At 40.3% G+C, this 15,564-nt stretch overlaps 1 protein-coding gene across 1 annotated transcript in view; it reads right to left on the bottom strand.

Annotated features, from left to right (window-relative positions):
- Positions 1 to 935: 935 nt before the first annotated feature.
- Positions 936 to 15,564, bottom strand: part of PTN (pleiotrophin) — a 79,175-nt gene continuing 64,546 nt past the window's right edge. Inside the window, exon 5 of the mRNA XM_030238190.2 lies at positions 936 to 7,624. Within this exon, the coding sequence (XP_030094050.1) occupies positions 7,572 to 7,624 (53 nt within the window). The 3' untranslated portion in view covers positions 936 to 7,571. The remainder of the gene's footprint in view (positions 7,625 to 15,564) is intronic.

Raw genomic sequence — 15,564 nt, 5'->3', positions numbered from 1 at the left:
GCGACAACCTCACATGGAAGTACAAGAGCATCTTAAAACTCTCTCACTACCCTGTAAGCTAAAAATGTAACTAACTGCCAAGCGGCATATTAAAAAGGAATTAACATTTTTCTTTTGTAATTAAATAATAGTGAGTACTTGGTCTCCTTTCCAAGGATAGGATTTATGTTTCTGAGCCCATTAGTGCTTTGAAGAATGTACTGTCGGTTTTTATACCTTACAATACTTAATTTTCTTCCAAACAATTTTAGAAGCCTATATCAATCTGCTTGTCTTGTAAAAAATGTGAAGAATCTCCCTCTTTTGGCAGTGACTGATGGAATGGTTTTCATGGAGTAATCAATTAATTATTCTATGATTTTAACTAATAGTTGGCCACAGAAAAAAACACCCAGAGAAATTGGAATGTGGCTTCTTTGTTCCACTATTGAGTCTTAATAACTTCTCACCAAACGCGCACACACACACACACACACACACACACACACACATATTATAGTTACTGTTAAAATAAAACAGCTGAGCATGACAAGGCTGGGAATGAGGATTTACCACTGCTTACCTGATAAGTGTAATTTTTTTAAAAAATCAAATTCTTCATCTGTAATCCATCATTGTATCAATATCACACAGGCTGAAATAACTGTACAGTGAAACAAGCTGCTTAAAAGAACTGAAAAGTGCCAGGAAATTGGGACAGATAGGCTTTAGTGGGCACAAACCAAAGAAGTGTTTCCTGCTAGATTCACTTTCTGGCAGACCTCTTTCTACACTTTCTAGACTAAAACTTTTTCTGAATTTACAGTTCTGCTGGTGTGACAAGCCACACCTACAGCCAACAAAAACTAGTATAATAAAGAGACACCATTATATATTTAGAATTAATTTCAGAAATTCCAGAAACAGTTTCCACAACCAAATGAGAACACCATGTGTCTGTGTATTAGTTTATTTAATTTTTTATCTCCACTAAGAGCAAGTAAATTACGCTGATACAATTGGTAAACATATACATTCACTAGAGCCCCCCAAAATCCCACAGAGCTAAGAGAAACATCAAGGGATGTTACAGGATTAATGCTTTCATTCTACAATATGGATATATGGCTTTCATACAAGTTTTAAAAAACTGAAAAGGTAACACACTGCTAGCTTACAAAATCAATATACAAACTGGAAAAAAAAAAAGAAAAGGAACAGGAGAAGAAAGTAACCCATGAGAAGATATCATATAGCACTGGTTTAATAGATATATACAGAATTAGAAATCCATTGAATATGATATTCAGGCTTTGTTATTTTGACTTTCATTTCTCCTTTCGGTTTACCACTCAAAACACAAGAATTAATATTATTTCTCTCTTATTTTTATTTTCCCATCTTATTTTACCCATTTTCCTCACTTTTTATTGGCAGAGAAAAAGACTTTTCCTGTCTGTGTGTATATGTTCACACTTAACTGAAGCAGTTCATCCACTTTGAAGCTCTGAACAAAGCCCTTGTGTGTACTTGGTGTGACAGAAGAGAACATCACTGTGACATTAAGTCCTTTTGGCCATTACATTGGCATGTGTTTTGCATTTCCCTTGGACAGAGCTGTCCTTAAACTGAAGTGCTGGCAGGTGGGAAGAAATCTAGCTCTTCATCCTACTCGTCTATCCTCACTTACGCAACAGCACAGGAAAAAAGCTCTTTAATTTAAACCTGAAAACATGGCAGCACCAGTTGTGATTCACATTTAGAATTATGCATGCACCTTTCTAGAATTTTCCCCCATGTATGAATGTATATATTAGTGTGTATATATATATATATATATATAATATATGCAGTATGCATGTGTGTGTATTTAGAGAGCTGCTGTGTCTGATGCTGACATCTGCATTAGGTGGATTCTAGCTCTAAGCTGCAGCCTGTCTCTGCTTCAGGCCACCTCAACAACCACAACACACTCTGGACTATCACAGCCATTTCCTCCAGCTGTAAAAGTCTAGATGAACTACATGATTGTAATATGGGGAGTGCAGTGAATGATCTAATATGAAAAGCTAAATAATGCTTTGTTGCCAGATAGGATAGAGTGAGGGAGTTCAAACAGCAAAATAATTGAATGAAACTTGCTGTGGGGAAAAGAGCAACAGAGGCTACCTATTTTCCTCGCTTCCCATCACTGAATTCAGGGTTAAAGTTTTGTACAGTCTTTAACTTTCAATGCAATGGGAATACTTGTGTGCCACCGTTTTTAGCTCATCAATCCACTCTTTGGACATGTTTTAAGTTTTGTTGTTGTGGTGGGGTTTTTTTTGGGTTTTTTTTTTTTTTTTTTTTTTTGTTATCATGGGTTTTTTAAGAAAGGAGTCAAATCTGTAGGTACAGCTTTTAAATATACAACTCACTTAAAGCCAAGTGGTTTAAAAGCTAGGAGATACTTAAGGAGTTCTTTAGCCATCTGGGACCCCAAGACATCCAAATTTAAATGGCAAACTGCAGAAAGGGCTAAAGGATTGTAAAACCCCACCAATGAGATAGTAATAGTTGAATATAGCTGAATTCTCATGCTTTCCCAGATTCTTGCTCAGTTCAGAGTGATGAGGCCACAAGACAGATGGGCCATTTGTGAAGAGTGGCAGAAACGGGCCATTAGGAAAATGATTCCATTTCAGCATTGTTTAGTTTTGGTCCAAAAGCAAAGTTTGATGCTGCTGTGAATGAGACTACCTACATCTTCTCCAAATGCAAACACCCATTGGTGGAAGAGGCTCCCTCCATGCTCTACACCTGCTTAGGCAAGTCTTTCACTGCCCCTGAAACTCTATGCACCACAATAATTTGATGATAAAAGAGGTCTGTGGTAAAGGATATAGCTGCTTGCCACTATTTTTCTAGTTAAGGTGGTTTTCTCTTTTCTATGGTTTTTTGTTTGAAGACAGACACTCCTGCATCAATGTCTCTAATTTTTGAGATGATCATTTGATCATTTCTGTCCCCTGGGAAGCCACAATAAGGTCAAGTTATGAGGACAGTTTCACCAGCAATGCATCCTCCCAGCAATCCAGGGACTCTCTTTGCTCAATATCATACTTCCTTGATCATTGTCATACAGTGATTAAAAAGTTGCTACTGTGTCTTTTAATTTCAGAAGGACACAGTTGGAGGAAATTCGTGATATAGGCTTGGGCTTCCTGGCGCTGTTTTGCAACAATCCAGGAAGAAATGGAGAATATAGTCTCAAGGATGAGGAAAGAACATCAACACCCACAGAAGTTTAACTGCGAAGTAGAGTGCCTTAGCAGGCATTGACAGAATAAATGCTATCAAAATTATGGATAAGTGTGGGAAGGCAGGCAACAGGTATAATGTGTGTCTGCAAAGGAGAGAACTCAGTCTCAACTTCAGAGAAGTGCTGTCCTAGAGAATTAAAATGGACTGAGTACTAGACACCTACCCCCCACTGACATACTGTTTCCCCTTAGGAGGATTTGGGAGACATTTTTCATGTGGAGGCATGAAATCCCACTGCGGTGGGATATCAAAATGGTGTCCACCTCACCAATATATTGCTTTAGAAAAGTGGTGAGTTTACATTGTTAATGTTGCTGCAGTTCCTAGACTTGAGGGAAAATTAGGTTGTTGCCCCACCCTCAACATTGACATTAACCTGTATACTAATGTCTCCTTTTGACTTTGTCACCACATGAACACTTTCTCTTGAGGCTGAAGTGGGACTTTACTTCTCTGTAACACTTTACATTTGATCTGTTTTCATTAAGGCACAAATAAGGGAAAGCATAAAAACAAATGTGCCAACCAGTAGTTCTGCCTTTTGCATGCAAGGAGCAGGCAATAGAAATTTGTATAAAATGCTCCTGATTTCCTGTCTTTCTCTTCTTAACTGATTCTCCAAAGCTGCCTCTTTATACATTTTGTAATTGTTATTCTTTCATTTCTTCTAACTTTTCTCCTTTGAAAAGCAGTTCAGCCCAGAATGTCATTATGAATTAGAAGATGAAAATCAGTAAATTACAATTTAGTATCTACCTGCATGTACAACAAATATTTTCCCTTCCTGGAACCTTGCCCAGAAGTTTTGCTGCACGTAACAGACTGTTAAACAGGCCAGGCTGACCTGGGAATTTCTGTCAGAAGCCACGTCTAAGTCAGAAAGTGTCCCAGTCCTCAAATACTGTTTTAAATCAAGATATAGACAGGCCTAACTGAAAGCAGCATTGCCCCAGCTTAGTTAGAGAAAGAGAAGGGAGATATACCCAAATATATTCAGGTTTAAACTCACTGGAATCTAGAATCTGGATGCAGATTCAACCATATCTGATGTTCAGCAACTCACCCATCTCTTTTATAACAGACTTGATTGCTCAGAAAAAGGCTGCCATTTGGGGTTTTTTTATCACCTTCCCATACTCCATTACAGCTGTAGCAAATGAAGATGCAAACCACTCCTCAAGAGGGACATTCATGAAACAAATTTCTGTCTGTTAAACTAGGTAAGCAACACATCTATGCTAAGTCATTTTTCATTGTAATAGGATAGCACCAAGAGGGTAAACACGTTTTTCATCTGAAGTAGCTGCTTCCACAGCACTGTCAGACCAGCTTGCCCTCCCAAAGCAGGGAGGGTAGAAGATTAGAAAGCAAATATGGAGAAGTTTCAGAATGACTGAAGTAGAAACTGATCAAAATGAGTGGGAAGAGGTTTTGTTCAGAATCTTGCCTTTTGCTTTCTTGATAATGTCACTAGTGAAACAAGAGCTCCTTTTAGGTACTGGGAGCCTCCTTTCAGAGCTGACCTGACTGACCTATTCAATCTTCCTCTGTGTTCTGCCATAAATTACTTTATCACCTCCTGCATAGCTAGATTTTCCACTGAATGTTTTCTTCTGGCTTACTAGAAATTTTCTTCATTTTAAGTTTATAAACTATTACTCTAATTGCTGTCAACAATAAGATGCCAATATAGACCCGAACAGATTGGACGAGTCGTACATAAGAAATGTTCTCCTAGTTCACACCCTTTGCTGAATTTTCTTCTGGTCCTAACATGATATTTTTTGTTTTGTTTCTTTGTTTTCTGTAAACTCTCTCCGACCCTATGCCATCACAGGAACCTGACTGGCTTCTTTCAAAATCTGTTAGGAATGTTCCTTTAAAAGCCAGATGGGCAGTTAAACGAAAGGACCGTGAGGTGTCAGAGGAAACACAGCGGAATTTATTTTCTTTATACTCACAGAGGTGGAAGTAAGTAGTCACATCTAAGGTTTGCTAAACAACAATCAAAGCGTTGGTCTCAACATCATTCCCAATTCTTGTCAGCTCCCTATGAAACATGGACTAGATTAACCAGTGTGAGACAATGGTGCAACAGTGTTGGCACTCAAAGTTGAGCCACTTCAAGTGAACTGATGCAGCATGTAGACAGACAAACCTTTGGTGAGTGAAAAAAAGTTTCCTTCTCCCTTTGCTTTCAACCAGACCTACCAAACCATTAGTTTAAGTCTGAGGCACAAGCACAGGTAGACCTGATTAGACCATGAACAAACCAAATAGCACCCAGAACCACCTAAATATGAGCCTTTATGATTTTGGATTTGGTCATTGCACCTCCACCACGTGTGGGGGACATTTTTAACTATACCACAGACTCAGGTATGTCTAACAGCATGGTCAAAATAACAAGGACATCAACACAGACTGCAAAACACACCCAAGGAGCCTGGGAAAGAATTGTGAGGCTAGTCTACCTTAAGCTATGTGCAGCCTTGGCTAGGAGGCTTCAGGAGTGATTGGGAACAGAAGGACTTGCCTCACCGTGAGTCCAGACCAGCCGTACCCTCCACAGGAGAAAAAAGAGGGCAAGCTCTACAATTGTTACAACTCTTTCTCACAATAAAGGGGAGTGATGTTAGTATGAAAAGAAAAAGACTCTCTGCTTGTCTACAAGCTAATCTCAAGAGAGAAATGGTATTCACTCAGATGAACACAGCCTGCTGCAGCTTCACCGAAGTCAGTGGGTATGGTGCAGGAGACTGTTCCTCTTGACCAGCCTGCAGCCCACACAAATGGCAAAGCTTATTTCTTGCTGCTGAATTTAAAGATTTAGAATTCCAAAGCAATGATTTTGAACTTAACCTGGACACCGAAACTGCTTATGTTTCCTCTAAAAGTTTTGGTCTGCTTGTTGTCAGCTCGTTAAACAACCCTTCACTTTGAGACAGACCAGCCATTTGTCAGATCTTTTTTTCTACTTTGTGACTTCCTTCAGGATTCAGAATCATTTAAATTAGGTAAAACTGAACAAACTGAAAAACAGCTGGTTGTAATTTTTCTTTTTTTCCCCTGCAAACTATAATTTTAAAAAATCCCAACTAATTTTAGGTTGACTGAGTTTTCCCAAGGTTTTTTACTTGTATAAAAGTGTAAGAAAGCAAAAGATACTGGTTTTGTATTTCCCTTCTGTTTTACTGAAAGATAAACCAAAAATTATTTCATTCCTATTGGTTTCAGGTCCCACAAATTGTCCCTTTTTTGGTCAAATATATTAACTACCTCTGGTGGTTTTCAAACAGATTTCTCCTTTTATTTCCCACCAGACATACTATTTTTTAACCAGCTATAATTAAGATTAACATGAATATTGCCACTGATACAAAAGAGAGCTGGGTTAGATAGAATCACAACAATTTCAACTGGATCTTTTATGAAAATTATTTTTCCCCTTCTGTCAAAATTAACAAATAAAATACAGCACTTTTCAGCTTTGATAGGTGAAATGGAGGACACTACCATCCACCAACACTGAGATGCTGAAAAGTGGAAAGTTTAGTCATCATTCCACTTTGAAAAATCATTGCTAGAAAATCATGAAAAATTAGGACTCTTTTATGTCCCATTGTTGAAAGACTTTAGATTTACTGCCAACATTCAAAATATGGTTAAGGAAAGGAGTGTTACTGGTTTTTACCTGTAGATGGTCACATTTTGGATTGAACATTAAGCACACATCCAAGAAAATACCATACTTGTAAATACTCAACAAAATGCCCCCATCCTTTCCTTAAACAAACAGTTTCATACAGTTATGCAGATGTAATCAGATATTAAGAAACAGGCCTCGATTTTTCAGATATAAGATCCCAATCTTAAATGTAAATGCATCCAGCCAGAGTGCTATGTTCACACAGGGTACCACTGGCTTCAGCAGAGCCCCACACAGCCTCAGGTTCTGCTTGCATGCACTAATTACCAGACTGAGACCTATGGCAAGACTTGAGAAAAAAAATTAAAAAGCTCTACATTTTCAATATACAATAGACATAATTTTCTAAATGAGTTTGGAGTCCTTTATTACAGGCCTCTAAAAATTGTTGTTAGGGTTATACATTAAAAATACTAAAGTAATATTAAAAAAAAGGATTTTTTTTCTGTGTTTGCTTTTTTCATTCTATGGTACCATTAAGCTATAAATAATTTTAGGATAAGATACCTAGGTATAAATGAAACTGTTAACTGATCATGTTTGCTGATGTCCCTTTCTCACATTGCCCAAGTTGACTCCATTAATCCAGCATCTTCTCTTGTTTCTTGCCTTCCTTTTTCTTCTTCTTGGATTCTGTCAAGATATAACAAAAACAACAAAAAATTAGTGTCTAGCAGGCACTGCAATAAATCTCATTTAATACCCATGGATGTTCCCCTTTTTTTCTCTCCATGCACATAAGAATTGTCTCCTCATGTTGAACAAAGAAAAGAAAAAGAGAAGGAAAAGAAGAAAAATAACAGGAAAGGTCGAGGCAGTAGAGAAGATGGAGAGGGATTGCATGTTCAGTTCAGAACCCTCCCTATGTGAGGGCTGACCCTGTTTGGCATGCAAAGCATTGTCTCAGGAACTTGCTTGGAAAATAAGGAAACAGCAGGCATCTCCTGGAGAAACCGGGTCACGGCTCAGTGGAGAGCGGGAAGAAAGCACTGCACACACTACCCACACATATACCCTTCCCCTGCTTCCTTTCTGTCTCATTGTGAGCCTTTGGCTTTCTCTGAATGTGTGAGCAGCTCCAGAGCAGGAGGAGAAAGCTCTCTTGTTTCTCCAGCTCCTCCCGTGCCAAGCCTTCCCCGTTCCCCTGGGACAGACACCTATGTGCGCTCGGGAGGCAGCGGGAGCTTGGCCCGCCTGGGACTCACATTCTCTGAACCTGAGAGAAGCCGTAAAAGAAGCAGAAAAAAGAATGATCAAAACAATTCTTATCTCATTGGCTGCTCCTGTGTTGTGCCAAAGGAGAATGCAATAGAGGGATTGTTTACCCAGAGTGATGGTGCTTTGTTTGCTTGGCCCATCAGGGCCAACAGCGAGTGCAGACTGTGGGTCAGCAGACAGCCACAGGATCAGGGCAGGTGAGTGAAGCTGGGTGCTTGTGCAGATTCAGTTTAAATGCTGTATAATATAGTATAAAATAATATAATAAAGTAATTCATTAACCTTCTGATATTAACCTCCTTCTCCCCATCGTCAGGATTACCCTGCTTTTACTCTGGGCCTGGGGCCCTGGGAGCACGGCCTGTCCAGCCAGCTGAGACTGGTGGGATGAGCAAAGGAATAAGGAGCACCTGCTTCTCTCATTAATTTGGGGTACATAAGGGAAGGAAGGATGGGAAGGCACAAAGGAAAATTTCTGTGTTGTACTACCACCTGCAGTAACTTTCACTGTACTCTAGGGTTGTGTGGTACTCGACAGGTAAAGGAAATCCACAGAGGGACTTCGGAAATTAAAACAAATTAAGAGGATTTTAATTTTTGACTCATGTGTCACATGTCACCCCATGTAATGGGGAAAATAACAGCTCTCACTGGGAGCATGATGAATCCCTATTGATACCAGCACAAAACAGCACAACAGGTACCACAGAGAGATGGAAACAAAGCTTCTGTGAAGCACCTTTCCTGGAACCACAACAGAAAGCAAGCAAAGGTTTGCCTAAGCCCTGATATCATTAACCAAACCAAGCAGAACTATCATAGAATCATAGAACACACTGAGTTAGAAGGGATCCAGAGGGATCACTGAGTCAAACTCACAGCATCACCCAAAAAAATCCCACCATGCTGCCTGAGAGGGCTGTCCAAGGACTTCTTGAACTCTGTCACTCTTGTTGCCATGAATACCACCTCTGGTTAAATAACAACTATCACCCTGAATGAGAAGAAAATCACTTGGCCCTTAAGGTGGAATTGTTCTTTTTAAATATAATTCTTTTCCCTCTGACTCATTTACATAACATAGTCTAGGAATCACCACTTGTGGTAAAAACAGCTTGTTTTCATTCAAGCCACGGCAACTACACCAACTTCTTTCAGGTATGGATAGGGCCAGGTACCTCCAGCAGAAGGCAAATTTAGGCTACCACATTTCTCTGATGGTTGTTTTTCCTTTTTCCTACTGTTTCAAACCAACTCTTTTTTTTTCACCTGTTATCACAAAACAAAAATTACTTTCCATAATCCTTTAGTAAAAGCAAAATAAAATACTTGTTTAGTCACATAACCTGCTCTAAAATCTCTTTCCCTTAAAAACTTTGCTTAAATTTCAAAGGAATAATAATTATTTAATTTCAAAGAGATCATTTAAAAGCATAATTATTTTTTTTATTTGAAAACTAATTTTTCCCTCTGCTTTTGCATGTGTGTGTGTGTGCTTGCATGTGCATCTGAATGTCTGTAGTCTGAAGCTATACACACAATCTGACACTATTCCATAACCTGTCATGAGAAAAAGTAATCTTTCATTGACTTAGTATATAATTTGCTTTCAGCTACAGCTTTCCCTCCACCCTGCAAACTTCCTGTATCCCCCAATCTCTTTTACCCACATCCTCCACTTTCTCAAATTTTGCCTCTCTTTAAGACTGACCCTCCTGGATTCTGCATTGATTGCACTCTCCCTCATACTTTTTATTCCCCACACAACACCACTTTCTGTGAAAGAAACGGTGGCATTTTATCAATCAGACCAGCACTGGAATCTGCAACATTTATTTAGACCCAGCACAAGCAGCAGGGCACTATGCAGACTTGAACCACATTTACTAAGAGCAAAGGAGACACATAAATGCAGGCAGACTGCCAGCAGGACTCTGCAGAAGAGTCCAGGAAAGGCTGGGGTCTGCAGTCATGTGAATGCACCAGGTCCCCATCATCACTGGACCTGAGGGACCAGGCAGCCCACTGTTTATCCCTTTGCACTCAATGCCTGTGGGTCCACATCTCTTCCTTTCTCAGTTCTTCCCTTTTGTCTGCCTTGTGGTGATTTGCACAACACCCAAACTGCCCAACCCATCTACCTCCAAAGACAAGTGACTCTGCTTTGGGCCTCAGCAGAGTAAAACTGTCATGAGCCAGATGGAATTCCTCCCTCATTAAAAGTACTCACACCACCACAGCTTCATCTTGCAGACAGGTAATCTGGATTGATGCACAGCATATTTGCTCCATGACAATTGTGAAAGTATTAAAAAATAAAAGAAAGGAAAAAAGGAAACTGCCCAAATATTTCCCAGCCCTTAGGCTCTTTTATAGTTCCCACCACAGACACCAATACCCATGTGCTGACCCATGAAAATGTTGATGTTCATATGCTCATGCACAAGTCTGTTCACAGCCACACTCTACCCGCTTTGACTATGATCAGGCTATGGTATGTCCATGGCTAACAATGTATAAAGTTGCTTCAAGATGCACTTTGCTCATGTTTTTTTCATTTCTCTACATACTCTTTGCATTTGTGTCATTCAGGCTTTTATTGTCCTCACCTCTGTTCATCCTACGCTACGATTTCTTTTGTGACTATTGTTGGGTCACAGCCACACTGGCAACCATCTCACCCTGATCACCCTGCCAGTGCTACCCTCCCCAGAGTAACCAGGAATGACTGAAATCACCATGCTCAGAAGGCTGCCAAGTTCAAACAATGAGAGTTATCTGCCAGCTCATCAGTCCCAAACTCCAGCATCAGCTGTAGCCATTTGCTAGTCAAGTTAGGGGAAGATCCCTTAGGTACACAGTCCAACAGTCCCCTTCAATTTCCTGTTCCTTACATGAAAATGATCAAAATTCATTTCAGGTTAGCACAGACTGGATGTCAAGACCTTCAGTTCAGCCATTTCCTACCAGGCATCTTAATGTGGTCCCATCAGAAATAACAGTGACTAAGCAGAGCCCACTGAGACAGCCTGGCTGATGGAATAGCACAAAGCTGATTCCACATCTCACTGGCACTGCAAAGCAGTGTGACCCCAGCAACACTCACCACTGAGCCAGAGGGGAGCAGGAAAAGCTGCCTAGTAAGCAGGGACTATTCTGAGCAGAACCCTGCCATTTTCAGGAGCTTTGGACCTACAGCAGCCTCCTTCTCCTCACCCACCCCACTGGGTGCAGTATTTCCACAGGCAGAGCCACAGAGCTGTGCACTAGCTGTCCTTTGCCTTCAGGGAATGTGTTTGCTTCAGACAAGCACTACCAAAAATACAGAGAGACACTATGGTAAAAACACTTAACCAGATGAAACTCAAGTTCACACCAGCCCACACAGACTTTGAATCTAAATCCACTCACTGCCCTATTTGCTTTCAAGTCAGATGGCCCACTTGTGCCAGACACCAGTTGGTGGTATCTTTATGAGCTATCTATGGTAGAATTCAGGGTCCAGAGGGGAAGAAGCAAAGCAAAAAGCAGGATGAAAATCCTGGATTTCAGAAGAGCAGATTTTGGTCAGTTCAGGGACCTGCTCAGCCAGGCTAAATATCCTGGAGCAGGGCACACGCAGAGAGCAAACTGCAAATGCCTGGTAGTCCCTGCAGTGTGCAACATCCAAGCAGGGCACAGCCACTCTGCTCCCCTGGAACCAGGGCACTTCCAGCAAGATCAAAACCAAACAGCCCTGCAGGAGCAAAATGTGTCAATGCACAGGCACTGGATTATCTCCTTCATCACCAGAATAGCCCTACTGATAGTCACAAGACTTGGAATTATTTTCAGGATTAAAAACTGGTCATGGATTAGCACTGGACCCACTTTCTGTGGGCCCAAGATGATCAGTAACAAAAATTCCAGTCAGGTTCTTAGCCAGTAAACAAGCTAATTTGATTAGCAGAACTTTCTCTATGCAATTTGGAATTGCAGCAGTCCTCTTTAAACAGTCATCTTTATTCCAGAATCTCACTCTTACTATGCAAGCAGCAAATGAAAGTAATTCAGTTGAGCAGGAGCCACACACCATTTGAAGCCACTCTTAATGTATAAGGCACAAAAGGGAGGTAATTACATTTTAATGGAAGTCAAGCTTTGTAAGCCAAGATTTGCAGGTCTTAATTTTCATTTGTTGAAAAGAAGGTAACAATTCACTCATGGCACTGCTGAACTCCTGTGCATGAGAGTCAAGCAGTGTCCCCAAAAGTAATATAAATCATACAAAATAGCAAAAGCTGTGCTGATAGAAGGTTAGAGCAAAAAAGTTCCACATCAGATTTTCAGGATACAATTTTCCCAGGGCCTAGCACTCACTCAGTCTTACCAAGGTCAGAAGAAGGCATGTTTTAGAAAGGCCTCTCTACCTCTCAATCAGAGCAAATTTTCCAAAGCACCAGGTTTCTATGGTGGTAAAGGGCGATGGTGCCATGGGGTGCAGGGAGCTTCTGAATGTTGGGGATGAAATGCCTGTCCCCGTGGAATGGAGAAGTCCTAGCTTTGGTGCAATCAAGAATATTATACCTTGGAAAAAAAATCTCCCAGAGATTCACACTCCTGTCTAGGAACAGAAACTGTAATACTTTGTGATTCCCAGGACTGTAAAAGTACCTGGATTTTGGAAAACCTTTTAAAAATAGTATTTCTTTTTCTTGTAGAGGAAGAGAACTTTTCATGGCTATCTAAATCCCTTTCTTCCTTTTTTTCCTGTACTATACAGCATTTATGTATTCCAAATGGTTTAAGAAAGAAAAACTATATTATGGTAGCAACTTTGCTCCCTAACGAATTCTTCTGAAAAGCCTCTTTGAGAAACACAGTTCTACTGGATGGGGGAAAAGAGCAATAATCCACCAGCTGAACAGCAGCAGAAGGCACCTCTCCAATCAATGACCCTGATGTAACTTTTACTTCATTAACAGATTAAAATTGATTGCATCCCTTATATTTTAGCCTGTGCTCCTTACCAGCTTTCTCTTGTTATCTGTGTTCCTCAATTCCTTCACACTTGTGCACCCTCCCCTCCATCAGGTTTTGTTCTGCTTCCCACTTTGCTAAAGTTTTGTTTTGGATAGACTTTTATCTGTTCCTGGTTGAACACAAGAATGACTTGATTTAGACCTAAAGGCTGCAGCTGCCCCATTTAGGTAAGAAAGTCATGCTACAAAGTGTGTTAGGAATGGGGAATAGCCAGACTTATGCTTATAACAAAAATTAACATATCTGATAAAGGAATGGAGGCAAGTCACTACTCACTGAAAATGTGTCAGTAATTTTTCTTTCTCATTAGAATTGCAAGAAGAAATAAATGTAGAGGAAAAATAATCCAATTTGTTCTAAAATGAGCCACAAAACTCTGAAATTAACTTAGACAGTCACTATGATAGGTTCCTTCTTGAACCTATCATAGTGATGTAAGACCTTTGAACACTTTCCTTTAACATCCCAACTTAAACTAGTCAGGAATAACAGGGAGCTTTTATTTAAGAGATAATTTGCTGAAACCAAGGATTTTCATCAGAAAGGTTTCCCTTTGATGATTTTCTTCCTTCAAATATTTGGGAGAAAAAGTTTCAGAACTGCCTGTGCAGAGGCACTCAAAAGACCACAAAGACACACACTGAACAAACTTCTGACTTTGTTCAATGGCCTAATAGCCCGAAGGCAGAGAACATGAAAGCTTCATCTCATTTTCTTTACATCTATGTTAGCCCTTGAGATGTTAGATCTGAAGAATAAGTATTCAGAAGATTGCAATGGATAAACTTTTCAAACCAAGGCTGTTTTGCAACTGGAGCCTGCTACAGGGGTCTGGCTAACACCTTCAGAAGTAGTTCACTTTGCTCTTCCAGTTGGCTTCTCATCAGCCTTGGGTACATTCACATTGCTGCTTCTGTAGGGCAGAGACTTTCTCAGTGCTCTTCATCATGTTCTGAGCTCAGCACGAGAGGCACACAGTCCCAGCTGGCTCTTCAGCCCCCTCCCTGTCCATGCTGCACACAAGATCCCTCTCGATGCCAGCAAGACAGGTGCAGGCACAGGCTGAGACATTAAGGGTTTGCTCGCTGCATTCACATGCCTGCAGGAGACTGCTGGAGACAGAGAGCTTTAATAATCCATTGGGACTTTAGTATATACCTATACAGAAAGTTATTTGTGGTATAATGTCAATAGAGAACCTATTTTATTCAGTTAGCTCTTGAAAACCAGGCACATGCTCTTCTCAGCTGTGCTTTCTGCATCTGCCCCAGATGAGTCCCTTAGGGCACAGGACACAGGGCTGGCTTTGATCAGTGCTTCCCACTCTGCAGAGCAGAGTGCAAAAGTTTTGCAGTGAGCACAAATAGAAGGGAAGATAGAGAGATGGCAATGTGGAAAATGAGATGGAGGGATAAAAAAGGGGGTGGCAGGGGTGGGAAGAAAGCCTGAAAGGAAAGGAAGCGAAGAAATAGAAGAGGAAAAGAACAGAATGGAAGGAACAGGACTTTGTGTCACTGCTGGGAACAGTAATGAGGGTGAGCATTTGCTGATGGCATACCTTTTATCACAGCAAATCCCATAGCTTAAGGCATTTTCATGGCTCAAGGGCACTGACTAATGCCAAGGAGGCTGGGCTGCTCTTACAAGCCAAGAAAGTGAGGCAATGAGCACATAACAGAATTGACATACACAAGGCTATTTAAACTTTCACCCACAAAGGTCTGCATTCAACCCTAAAAGGAACTCCTGCAGGTACAACAGTGTTAAATGAAAATTTGTCAAATTCAGTTTTTCATCTTTTGGGGCAGCATAGAAAAAGAAAAAATAGTCTGATATACAAATGAGGGGGGCATAAAAACATGGGGATTAAGGTTTCCATGAAAAATCCCAGAGTTTTTCCTTTTCAAAAACACCTATGAAAGCTGCAGAATAACTAAAAATTGCAAAATATTTTGTTTAAAAAATATTCCTCCTCTTCCTCTCCTACATGCATTTCATTCTCCCTGGAATTAGGGTTGTGTCAATCAGATTGATATTATGCTATGATCTGAAAAGGCATTCAAATTATTTATCCAAACAGTAAAATTTTTCACAGGTACAAAAGCAATCTCAAGTGAAACTACAGCACAAAGCCTCCAAGAAACATAAGGAAATGGAAGCAGAAAAGGAACCGTTAAAAGATATCCAAACTTTCTTAGTTATGAGCTACACTGGCAGCTTATAAGCAGCTTGAGGCTGGTCCACACTGTAAGCACAATTGTGTTTTGTTTTTCTCATATACCTTATTCTCATTCCCACTGAAACTGAGAAACATCATATTTCCTCCTGTCACA

The sequence above is a fragment of the Serinus canaria genome, chromosome 1A (assembly GCF_022539315.1).
Source record: "Serinus canaria isolate serCan28SL12 chromosome 1A, serCan2020, whole genome shotgun sequence".
NCBI classification, from domain to species: Eukaryota; Metazoa; Chordata; class Aves; order Passeriformes; family Fringillidae; genus Serinus; species Serinus canaria.
This window is presented reverse-complemented; position numbering and strand designations above follow the sequence as displayed.